A 12,849-nucleotide genomic window follows, 5' to 3' on the forward strand; every position below is an offset into this window, starting at 1 on the left:
AAAAAATGTCATGGCTGCTTGGGGAAAAGGGGAAGTGTAAATTTCATTTTTAACACATTTGATTTCCCAATCATCTTGAAAACAGTCTCTTGTAAACATTAGTGTAATGGAGGATGATTATGGCTAATCGGTTTAAGTGTTCTATAAATTATAGAACATCTGCTCTCCACACAGAGCACAAGCGAGAGAGCATCTTTCTATCTGGGTCGTATTACCAAGCGTGTTACAAAGCAATTACAAAAATTAGCCTCTTTTATTATTTAACATTCTTTAATGAAGTTTCATGATCTAAACAGCCACACAGAGTGATCCAGAGTGTGTACAGAGGGTGTTCCTCGGTGTGTGGGGCGACAGGGTTTCCTGAGATGAAAGCAACAGCCTCTTATTTCAATTTCATAGCCACATCTTAGCCCTTTTATCCTCACCTCAGACACTGACAGCTGGATTTTTTTTATGTTGTTTGATATTCATTTAGTTGTTTCCGTTCTGTGTGTGTGTGTGTGTGTGGGTGGGTGTGATGGGGTTTATAATTGGATTGAGTTGTGCAAGACCAGCTGTGTGAGAAAGCAAAAAAGCAGCATGAAAAAAAAAAAAAGCCACTGCATTGAGGATGCACAGATCATCCCAGGGTGCAGCCTGAATAAACTACTCACAGGCCACTTTATTAGGAACACCTGTACACATGCTCATTCATGAGATTATGCAGTCAGCTAATGATGTGGCAGCAGCACAAAGCATAAAATCATGCAGATACACGTCAAGAGTTTCAGTTAATGTTCACATCAAACAAGAGTTTACACAGAATGGTACAAAAAACAAAAAAGCTCAGTGGTGGGAAATGCCTTGTTGATGTGAAAGGTCAGAAGAGAATGGTCAGACTTGTTCGAGCTAACAGGAAAGCTACTATAACTCAATATACTCTGGATATTGGATACCATGGATACTCTTTATATCCATGGTGAGGAGAATAGAATCTCAGAACGCACAACACATCGCACCTTAGGGCGACTTAGCTACAACAGCAGAAGGCCACATCAGGTTCCACTCCTTTCAGCCAAGAACAAGAATCTGAGGCTATAGTGGGCACAGACTCACCCAAACAGCTGAAAACAGGAAAAACACCACCTGTGGGTTCTGAGAAACTTTTCTACTAGCCACGGTTGTAAAGAGTGGTTATTTCAGTTACCACAGCCTTCCTGTCAGCTCAAAGCAAAGTGACCATTTCCATGTGACCTCTCCCATAAACAATGCGTTTCCATCTGCAGAAGTACCACTTGACTTTTATTACTTGTTAGCTACAGTAATATATTCTCAGCCTCTTAAACTAAAGCAGCAAATGTCAGACAACAAACATGTCTTGGATGCTATGAGGAAAACTGTCATTTTTTTTTTGTTGTTGAAGCATTCCTTTAATGCACCACAAAATTATTAATATGTTCAGTAAAAGAATTTCACGTGTGCAGTAAATATGGACAATGTCTGATGACTGAATAAAAGTATAAATTGGATATTATGACTCCCGTGGAATCTCTCTCTCTCTCTCTCTCTCTCTCCTTCTCTCTCTCTCTCTCTCTGTCTCTCTCTCTCTCTGTTTTCTTTCCAGAATGTATTTTGCAATAAAAGATTCTCGACCATTAAGCACAGCTACTCATAATTTTCCTCCTCAAATTTTGGTGACATTTTGGTGACATACATTGTAATTGACCTAATATTATCCCACAGTGCTGTTGAAATCTAGATTCTGATTGGTCAGAAAGGTTTTCGTTAATGTTCTATAAGAGCAGCTCTGACAGTAGTGCAGCAGAGTTATATTAATGTGCTTGTTCTATTACATTATCATTTCTTTAGTGACATCTCGTTCACAGGGACTTGTATGGTGGATGCTCAACTAAAACATATTTTTTTAAACATATTTTAAAATAGCTTTCTGTGAGGAGTCTCCAGTGTTAGCCCTTTGTAACAAGTTTCAAGTTTGTTTGCAAAATGTCAGTGACAATTGTACATTGAAATCGTGAGGCTCAGATACAGCCTGCAATATATATATATATATATATATATATATATATATATATTATATATAATATATATATACTATATATACTATATATATATATATACTATAGATTATTTACAAAGACTATATATACAAAATCTGCAGAATATATGGATATGTATGGTATGGGTGCCTAGATAGTATAGATAGTATGTAAGTAAAGTGCAGATCTTAACTGTAAACACTGGAATAAGTTTACAGTATGTGAACAAGTGTGCAAAATATAATAAATGAAATAGTAGCTGTGTGCAGTTGTAGTCTCTGAGCAGTCCTCTACAGACAGAGGAGAGTATGGAAAGCAGATGAAACAGCAGTACAAAGTGGCATTTTAAATTTTTTAAAAATTACAATTAATTGAGATGCAGTAGTATGTTTACTATGTAATAAATATGTACAATATATCAATATATATATATATATACACAAAGACAGAGGCAGAGGTAAAGCTGCAACTTTACGTTTTCAGAGGAGAACACAGAGTTTATGCTTTCTGATTTCTCGGTAACATGACAAGCTGCTTTTTTGTCTTATTAACTTCAAGAGAGAGAAAAAAGAGAGACTACTGAGGGAGCAACTGTTGATAGCTGCTATAATGTAAGTGAGAACAGGAACTAACTTGTTTCACGGACTATAAACAGATAAAAAGTATGACGTGGCATTTTTTAGTAAATAAAAATTGTAACCCATGGGAAATTGCTTAGGGATAAAACACTTGTATGTGCTGTTATGTGAAAATACTTCAGTGTGGTTACTGTAACTCCACACCACTGATTATTTTCCCATAACAGCACACCCCAAAGTGTGTTTAATTATGATTATATTAATGCACTCTTCTGTATGAGTCTCATTCCAGTGAAACTGAAGACAAGTTCCTCCTGTGCCCTTTAACTTTAATGTATGCAAATCAGAAGGACATGTTGCGACTTCATCTCTTTTACAGATGTGAAGTCACTATTAGGCAAGTCAGCATGCTGTGGCATCACACAGGAAAGTCAGCTTTAGGGCAGGAACTGAAGGTTCAGTATAACACACATTACGAAACACACCTTACTGAACGGTAATTTGGAAGCATGCTGTAACCAGAACTTTTGCATCACAGCGTCAGAGTTTGAGTAAGAATGTGATCCAGACCAAATCCTGATAATTCGATAATTTGAATTTGTTTGGTTTGGGCTTTGTCAAAGTGACTGAATCATCAGGGTTTGGTCTTGAGCATGCCATAAAATCATTAGATAAAGGATTGGATTAAAAAAAATGCAAGGGTGGAATTTCGTCATTGAATTAAACATCTCTTAATCTTATTCAATGAAATATAATTCTCAGCTGCACCCTGTAACTGACGCACAGAAACACACCCAGCAGGTGGAGACTTAGCAGTAGCGTGGCTTCATGTGTACTCAGGTGCTGGAATGTGTTCAGAGGTTTACACACACACACACACACACACACACTCACACACCTGTCTGCTGAACACCCAGAGGCCAGGCGCCTTGCCATAATTATCAGAGAAGCTCAAGTAACCTTTGCACGCTACAAACATGAAATTTTCACATCTTTGCTAGAGGAGAGAAAAGATGATGGGTATGTTTTACTGCAGTGAGTTAACCTTTGACATTTCAGCTGCAGTGCTGTTATTGATTAAATAATAATACACCACGAATCTAGAAGATGTTGATTAATTCCCTATAACAGCATGACTCTGACAGTAGTCCTGGCTGTATTTCAAAACACAGGTTTATTTATAATTAATGCACTCATTCTTGTATAGTAGACTCTCCACATAATCTTTGATATGGTGAAGTCTTCTGTAAGGACACATTTATTTAGCATTTATGGAAGGAGTCTCCAGTGTCAGCGCTTTGTAACAGTCAGAGTTAAACTTCGCAGTTTCTCAGTAACACCGCAAGCTGCATTTTTCTTTTTTTTTTTGGCTTACTAACTTCAAATGAGAGAAAAAAAGAGAGGCTGGTGAGGGAACGACTGTTTATTTAGAAATAACTTAAGTGAGAACAGGAACAGTAACTATAAATGGATAAAAAGTATGACATATCATTCTTTAATAACTAAAAACATTTAATCATTGGTAAATTGTTGTCATACAATAGGAGTAAAACACTTCAGGATGCTGTGTTAAAGGAAAGTTATCAACTTTGTGGTGTTAACAGTATCTCCACTTATAGTAATTCACGCTATAGATGTTATTACTTGCTAATACTCCAGTGTGCTATGAACACTAATCACAGGCTAACCTGTAATAATGACAGTAATATGCAATAATAACAATAGTATGGTAATGTATATAACCATGATGAGGTCATCAGTCATCTTAAAATGAACAGCATGGCAAAAGTAAGTGCACCCAGACAGACATAAATTCAGACTGGCAGAGCTGTGGTTGTTTTTTGCATTCATCCATCATTCATCGCTGATGTGCTGAGCATCAACCTGTTGGAAATAAAAATAAAACACAGTGTTATTTCAGGTTATGGTGCATTTACGCAGATTGATGGCTGCTGACGCCAAGCTCAAACACCTGCCCCTCTTGCTGTTCTGTTCACTAATGATCCTTCAAACTGCTCCTGACATTTGATACATAATCTGGAAACTTGGCAGGCACACGGTTACAAATCTTGCACACTGTTCTCCCATTTGTAAATGTTATGTCTGCTACAGACTGCAGGTCAAATGAGCCTCATGTGGAAACATGCTCCTGAATTCAGATCAAATATTCAACCATCTCACACCGAGTGAAGAAATATGAGGAGAATTAAAGGCAGCGGTCCCCAAACTAGGGTTTCATGACCCCATGTGGATTTGTTTGTTTCACAAATGGGGTCGTGAGAGAATCTCACAATCTCTTCTTTAGTTTTATTCATTTAATGTAGAAATTAATATTATTATTATCACTCTAACTATGAGGATAGATTTCGTGTGCTACTGTTCTGTGTTCAAACAAGCAACATTTAAATTAAGAGTGTGCTATATTAGTCTTTTGAGCTCTCCTGAAACACTGCACAAATTTCTCCATCCATCTAAGTCCTTTAATTCCTCCACTAATAAGATCAAGTGACTCTGACTCAGAGTTATCGAATCCGAATCCTAAATTATTCAATCTGGAATTAAACTAACGTAAAAGAAAATTCGTAATGTTCATTATAAAGGAATGCTCATTATATGGGAATAGTATTATAGTATACTATATTATAGTATAATACCTTATTGCCCTCGACACCTTCTGACCAATCATAATCCAGAATTCCACAGCACTTACTGCTTTAACAGCTTCCTAAATGGTAAGATCACAAGTGAACACTTTATAGAAGATTTCTCAGTGTTTAAAAATGTACTGTTGAAGATAAAATATTTTCCAAAAGAACATTTTAAAAAATGACAGCAAGTGACTCATATCTACTCATGTAGGAGCAACAGTAATACACTTCCTAACCTTTATGCACAGGTTTTCACATACATACATGAAACTTTATGAAATATCTATGCAATGCTTATGAATGTGTCATGAAGGTCTAATGTACGTAGTCTTCAAATACAGTGCTACTGATTGGTTTATAAGGCAATACTATACTGAAGTATTAATTATAAAGTCGCAGTATGGTGCTGATATGAGCCAAAAAAAAAAAAATGGTGGATTGGATATCAGAGAAAACATACTGCATCAGATACCAGCTCAAATGGCAAAGACTGGAATAGTAAGCACCTATCATTTAATATAATAATATATAATATATAATAATATATTATATAATATAATAATATAATAAGCACCTCTAATGTAATATAATGTAATATATAATGTAATAATATATTATATAATAATATAATAAGCACCTATAACAGGAAGTGTCTACAAGTCGCCCTCTTGTGGCCAATTGGTGTAAGTGACATCATCTCCCCAGAGTTGCGATTAAAAACGGACAACTTTAATTATCACTAAATATTTCTCTTTATTTCAGATATAGAGCTCTTATATTACATTACAGCAGAAAAGTGCAAACATTTCATAATAATAAGGTACATGTACAAAAATATTCAGCATTCAGTTACATAATTTTCTCCTGCAAAGTTTCTGTATGCATTCAAAGCCTTTTGGTGAGTATAAGTCATAAAACATACATTTCATTTATATGAGTTTAAGATATGAAACATAATTTGCATTTTTTTAAAGGTTTTTGTATGGTTTCCATTTCTTTTTTTTTAAAACCCTTTTTTAACTGCAAAATATGAAAAAAATGTTATATTTTATTAATTTTTTTAAAAATTTTAAATATTTTTTTAAATAATGATAATTTCTTATTAAATGCTTTTGTACATTTAATAATAATAATAATAATAATAATAATAATAATAATAATAATAGTACAAAAGTATTTTTTTAGATTTTTATTACTTTTTTGTTTTGCTTTCTTTTTTTTATTAATTAAAAATATATTACTCAAAGTACTTTCACAATTCAAGAAATAACAAAATAAAAAAAAAATGCACAAAAGTTGTCTGCTAACACACATGTGCTTGTTCCTGAGAGACCAAAAATTCACAGATTAAATGTAAAATGATGATTTAAAAAACATTCTCATAGTTTCAAGAAAAATGTGTGTGTGTGTGTGTGTGAGCGTGTACGTGTACGTGTACGTGTGTGTGTGTGTGTGTGTGTGTGGGTGTGTGGGTTCAGGTGTAGGTGTGTGACTCCCTTGTGGTTTATGTGTGAAACTTGTGGTTTAAATGCTTGACGCAGACAGGCAGGAGGTAGTGGAGCTCAGCCTGGTCTTCTTGCCACTCCTTTCCTGGCTCTGTGGGCTCGTGCTCAGGTTCCGCACCTTGTTGAAGCTGTTGCGCAGGCTGCTGTGGCGGCTCACTGATGTGCTGGACGTCTCCTTGGACGAGAAGTTCTCCGGGTGGCAGATGCAGCACAGGAGGCTGCTGATGGCCTTGCGCAGTTCCTGGCTGCCCAGTGAGTAGATGAGCGGGTTGACGGCTGAGTTGAGGACGGCTAGCGCGATGACCCACTGTGGGCTGAAGAGGGCGTTGCAGAGACGCGAGTAACAGTAATAATCTACCAAAAGCAGGATGAATAATGGGCCCCAGCACAGCATGAACGCGCCCACGATGGAGATCACAGCCTTGAGGAGTCGGATGGACCGCTTTCTGCTCTTCACTGAGCTCGTCACCGTGTTCCTGCGGACGTGCCAGTAGATGGCGAAATATAGGCCGCCGATGGTCAGGAGGATGATGAAGAAAATGACCAGCGCAAACAGGATGTAGGTCTTGGAGTACAGCGGCAGGAGAGTCGAGCAGCCTCTTAGGTCACACACACAGTTCCATCCAAACAGTGGCAGGAAGCCGATGATGAGCGCCATGACCCAGCACAACACCACCATGATATAGATCCGATATGTCTTCCTGTTCCTGTTCTCAGACTCCGTCTTCAACATGGTGGCATAGCGCTCCACGGCGATCAGCAGCAAACTGAACACGGAGGCGGCCAACGCCACAAACAGGAGTCCTTCACGCAGGAGCCAGAGGAGTGGGCTGAGCTGCAGAGTGCGCCCTCCCGACATGCAGATGTTCACCACATAGGCTGCACCTGTGAGCAGATCGCTGAGCGCAATGTTGGCAATGCAGATGTTCAGCCAGCGGTGGCACATGCGCACGCGGAACAGAACAGCCAGCAGCACCAGCAGGTTCTCCAAAATGATCAGGACGCTGATGCAGAGGAGGACCGCTGAACCTGTGCTGATGCTGCTCTTGTTTGATGCTCTGTTCTGCAGTCTCCCGGTGTAGTTATAATGCTGCAGGATGATGCTGCCGTTGCTCCGGCTGTACAAGTCTGGGCAGGACGCTGAGGAGCTGAGCGTGTGCATGAATTCCATGATTGAAAATGGGTTTGGTTTTAAGAGGTTTGGTTCGAATCTCACTGAGAAGACTCTTTTGTCTTTCGTCAGGCAATCAAACTCCCTCTCCTGCTGGTTCTGCAGCTCTTACAGCCTCCTGATAGGGGAGAATTATTAGTTTAATTGGTACATAAATACCTATGGTGTAAATCTGGAGTTATTTTGACGAAAAAAATTTTGATGAATTACACACACAGTCAGAAAGAAAGTTGCCTTTACATTCACAAATTGGTCCTAAAAGTTCCAATAATGTTTCTTATGTAAGAAGAAAATCATTCAGTGTTGTGCTGTTATAGGAAAATAATCAACAACAGGCCGGTGTGATGAAATAACTGTTACCACCGTGAAGTTGATTATTTTCCTAGAACAGCATGTCTGAAAGTGTTTTAAATATATTTGCATGGATTTAGAAAAGACATTTATTTTTGGAAAAGATGAAAGACGTGTCCTTGATAACTTAAAATCCTGTTTTTTTGTAAGTATTCATTTTTTGCTCACCAACCAGTGAGTGCAGTGACACAACACTGGCATGCTTTCACAGAGCATTTAAATATCTGTGCTTTCACTACTACGCTTGTGGTTATAGGTGGGGTTTCCTTTACTGGCCGTTTAAAAAGCCTTGCGTGTGTTTTGCAGAGCGTAGCACTGTCAGCATTTAAATGCCTTGGCTAATTCTGAAAAAATAACAATCTTGCAGAAATATGACGCATTAAATATACTATACAGTGCATTTAATACTAATTATGATACAGTGGGGTTCAAGAAATAAAATGCAATAAAAATAAAATAGATCCCATCAGAATCTTATAAAAAAATCATATTTCAATAAATTCACTGAGTTTATTCGTTAGACTTGTGTTAAACTTAATAACTTAAGTCACACATTGTCTTTTATCTGCTTTGTATCGTGCATTAAAAACAAAAAAGCACAAGTCATATGCAAATAAAAGGATGAAAGAAGGTTACTCAGAAAAAAATTCACAATAATTGAAACAATTTCCTATTTTTTTAAATAGCATTATTAACATTAATATTACTGTACTTTTTTTTTACATTTATTTTAGTTCCAGCACTTTTTTTTATTGCTATTCTCAATGCAATATGCCTTACCTCATGTAAGTGATGCTGAAGTATGTGCAGCCATCCATCCTCTGAGAGCTCATCCTCTACGCACAGCTATAACGAGGAAGGAAGCTTACTGTCGCACATTTTGACACACCCAGTGGAGAAAGGGCTCATGAACTAAACGTGTTTTTCACACATTGTTTTTAAAATAGGCTTTCAGAGTTGTGACATCTTCCAGGCAAAAATGCACATCTCACGTATCACACTCATTGTGTGGACACTGTGTGTGTCATCATGCCGTGCTATTCCATGGCACAACGTTAATAAATCAATAAATGTATAATAAAAAATATATAATGCAAATATATAGAATGATTTATTTATTATATTACTTATTTATAGAAGTCTAAAAACCGAAGAGGACTGTTCATCACAATCCATTTACCAATACAAATCCCAAACATTTCATTCGAATCCATTCTTTTTGTACAAATAACATAAAAAAACAATTGCAACCAATTTATCGAGATTTTCTTTTTGATTGCTAGCCATTTTTTTCCAGCAGAAGTTTGTGCAATCACAGCTCACACATGTTGTTGCAATAAAGCACAAAAAAAATCGTCAAATAGTGCCCTACATTATGCCACTGATCTTACAACAGCTGAATCTTGGCCAAAAAAAAAGGTTACCCAACAATTCGCAGAAGCGACTCAGCAAACAGGAACTCCTGATGGTCTGTGTGGTGGCCTCCTCCCTTATTTTCTCACTTCACCTCATCCAGCTGTGAGCAAAAAAAAAATTCTACTAAAACTTGTCAGACTCATACAGGCCTCTGTGAGTGTCTAATTTTACACATCATCTACATTTTCACTGTCAACTTCACAAGTTCACTGCTCCAGAGAAGAGAAGAGAAGAGATGAGATGAGATGAGATGAGAGAACATGAGAGAAGAGATGAGATGAGATGAGATGAGATGAGAGAACATGAGAGAAGAGAAGAGAAGAAAAGAAAAGCAAAGAGAAGAGGAGAAGAGATGGGATGAGAAGAGAAGAGAAGAGAAGAGAAGAGAAGAAAAGCAAAGCAAAGAGATGAGAAGAGAAGAGAAGAAAAGAAAAGAAAAGCAAAGAGAAGAGAAGAGAAGAGAAGAGATGGGATTACAAGAGAAGAGAAGCAAGGAGAAGAGATGGGATGAGAAAAGAAGAGAAGAGAAGAGAAGAGAAGAGAAGAGAAGAGAAGAGAAGAGATGAGAGAAGAGAAGAGAAGAGAGCATCACTTGTGAAAATCAAACAGATTTATTATAGTTTAATGACCTATATTTCATACTGAATGAATCCTATAAACCTAAACTGAATGTTAGATATATGTTCCCCATTCCTGTTTTTTTTTTTTAGTAAAATAAAATGTTATTTTTTTACTTGATACCATAAACCATCTCTCAAGCTGAAAAAACAGGACGACTTCTGAGCATACCACATCCTTCTGAGTTACACCCTTAACAGTCACCTTCACTCTGGGTAACAATCAAACTAAATGTGAGAGGAAAACACATCAGGGTGTGAAACGCCCTGTTACCTCAGCACTCACAACAACGTCAGAGTAATCCGACCTTGTGTTTACATGATTCTTAACGGGAAATTTCCCTATAAGCTTTTGATCTTTTTTTTGCATCTTTTATCATGTTGTGGGTTGTTTTACTGACTATTACTAGTAAAATTTAAAATTATGAAATCACATAAAAGCTTTACTCAGCAGGATTAAATCCCGCCTGGCTGAACAGTTTAGGGTTAAAGCTCTGCTAGTGCTGGGATTTGAACACTCAACCTTGCAGTCACAAGTGCACAACAACATACACCTTGTAGCCAGGTCTGGTATGTTTTGCTACAGCTAAGAACCACCTACTTTCACAGAAATTTCACATTTTCCTGCAGCACGTCAACAAACACGCAAGATTATTTCATCATCACTGAGTTTCATACAAAACACTTTAAAAAATATTTTGGAGATTTCTGCCTCTAGACCAAATGTAAACAAGCAACACATTCTTGCACAATATTTGCATTTGTACAATAATATTCTTGATTTTTGGTTCTAATCATTAATATTTTTTTTCCTGACATTTTCACCTACACATTAGGCCAGAGGTTTGCAAACCAGGGGTGGCTTGATTTACAAATGGGGAGAGAGAAACTCACAATCTACTCTTTTGTTTTATGCATTTATTTTACAAATGAAAATTATGAATATGGGAATACTAAATTAAGAGTGTGCATGCTGTTTTTTGACTTTTTTTTTACTATCCTGACGCATTGCACTAGCACTCTGACTCTTCCTCTGACTCAGTGGAAGAAGTCAAAAAACAAAAATATGACGAAACCTTCATTGAATATGTATTCACAAGTGCTAAATTATAAATCTGCATTAAAAAAAAGTAGGGTACTCAAGGCTTGCAGAAAATTCATAATGTAGTCATTTCCACCACTGTAACAAAATTTAAAAACTCACAGACTCATTGGCTGCACTCCACAGGCTTTGAGACCCACTGAGGCCTGTGAATTCCTCACAGCATTATTCACACCGTGTCAGCTAACATAGCTCTCATGTTTGCCCTTTCGCAGATTCGCCACTTAGCGATGAGAATTCCAGCTCTTTTCAGTGAGTCAGATCATCTGGCTCAGCTCGACAAGAAGAGTCGACTCTATTAGCTCCCAGATGACTCATCGCTATTATTTTCTCTAAACAGGAAAATGTTTGAGATACTTTGATCAGTGATTAGCCACAGAAGAACCACCATGGCTGAAATTGTTCCAAGAAATCTTACGCTGTTATAATTAACAAAAAAAGTTGCATTTTATAAAATCTATTTTTGATTCATGTTCAATAAACACTTTATTTGTCACATATACATTACAGCACAGAAAAATATTCCAGCTTGTAAGGAAGCTGGGGTCAGAGCGCAGGGTCAGCCACGATATGGCACCTCTGAAAGCTTTGCTCAAGGGCCCAAAAGTGGCAGCTTGGCAATGCTGGGGCTTGCAAGTCCAAACTTCTGATCAGTAACCCAGAGCTTTAACCCAACAGCCTGGTCAGGGTGGCACTGTATCCGGAGCTTATACCATGAACACTGGGTGTGAGGCAGGAATACATTTCAGGTGGGACACCAGTCCATCGCGGGGCACCACACACACACACCTAGGTGCAATTTAGCACAGCCAATCCAACCACTGGCACATTCTTAACAGTGGGAGGAAACCAGAGAACCCAGAGGAAACCTAGCTCAAGCAGACATGAGAGAATATGCTAACCCTGTACAGACAGTAACCCGAGCTCAGACATGAACCAGGGACCCTTGAACTGTGATGTGGTGATGCTACCCACTGTACCACTTTAAAAAAAAATCTCTTTTAAAGCAGCAATGCGCTACCAATATGCATTGACAAATACAGTACGCATTATTTTCATTTATCCAAATGATTGTTTTCCTCATCCATTTCTTCAAACAGATACTGAAGAAAGCTTTCCATGGAAGTATTTTTGGTTAAATTATATTGCAAGTGGAACTGCGGTACTTCTACAAAAAAGAAAACAAAAGTTTTTCATACATGCGAGTTGGCTCACAACGTTCATCTGTAAGAGCTGTTTGCGAATAAGACTCGTTTGCAAATGACAAAGCACTAATACAGACCAACAAATATGATATGCAATTAATTTCCCCATTCTGGATTTTAATTAAAGACAAGTTCTTCATCTTGTTAGTTTCTGTTAAGGATTAGAGTGCCTAGTGTGCTAAGCTAGCACATTGTTATGCTAATCTAAACAGACAGTTCT

The 12,849-nt window shown here is 37.5% G+C and overlaps 1 protein-coding gene across 1 annotated transcript; it reads right to left on the reverse strand.

The window, feature by feature from the left end:
• Positions 1 to 5,998: 5,998 nt before the first annotated feature.
• On the reverse strand, positions 5,999 to 9,228 carry s1pr4 (sphingosine-1-phosphate receptor 4). Its single transcript, XM_026930469.3, has 2 exons — positions 9,070 to 9,228; positions 5,999 to 8,056 (listed from the first exon to the last, which is right to left on the reverse strand). The coding sequence occupies exon 2, from the start codon at positions 7,936 to 7,938 to the stop codon at positions 6,787 to 6,789; it is 1,152 nt and encodes a 383-aa protein (XP_026786270.1). The 5' UTR covers positions 7,939 to 8,056; positions 9,070 to 9,228; the 3' UTR covers positions 5,999 to 6,786.
• Between the last annotated feature and the right edge of the window lie 3,621 nt (positions 9,229 to 12,849).

This window comes from Pangasianodon hypophthalmus, chromosome 11, assembly GCF_027358585.1.
Source record: "Pangasianodon hypophthalmus isolate fPanHyp1 chromosome 11, fPanHyp1.pri, whole genome shotgun sequence".
In the NCBI taxonomy this organism is placed as follows: Eukaryota; Metazoa; Chordata; class Actinopteri; order Siluriformes; family Pangasiidae; genus Pangasianodon; species Pangasianodon hypophthalmus.

What these genes read in the sequence shown, in the direction of transcription:
- s1pr4 (XM_026930469.3), bottom strand. Translation starts at nt 7,938, where the DNA reads ATGGAATTCATGCACACGCTCAGCTCCTCAGCGTCCTGCCCAGACTTG.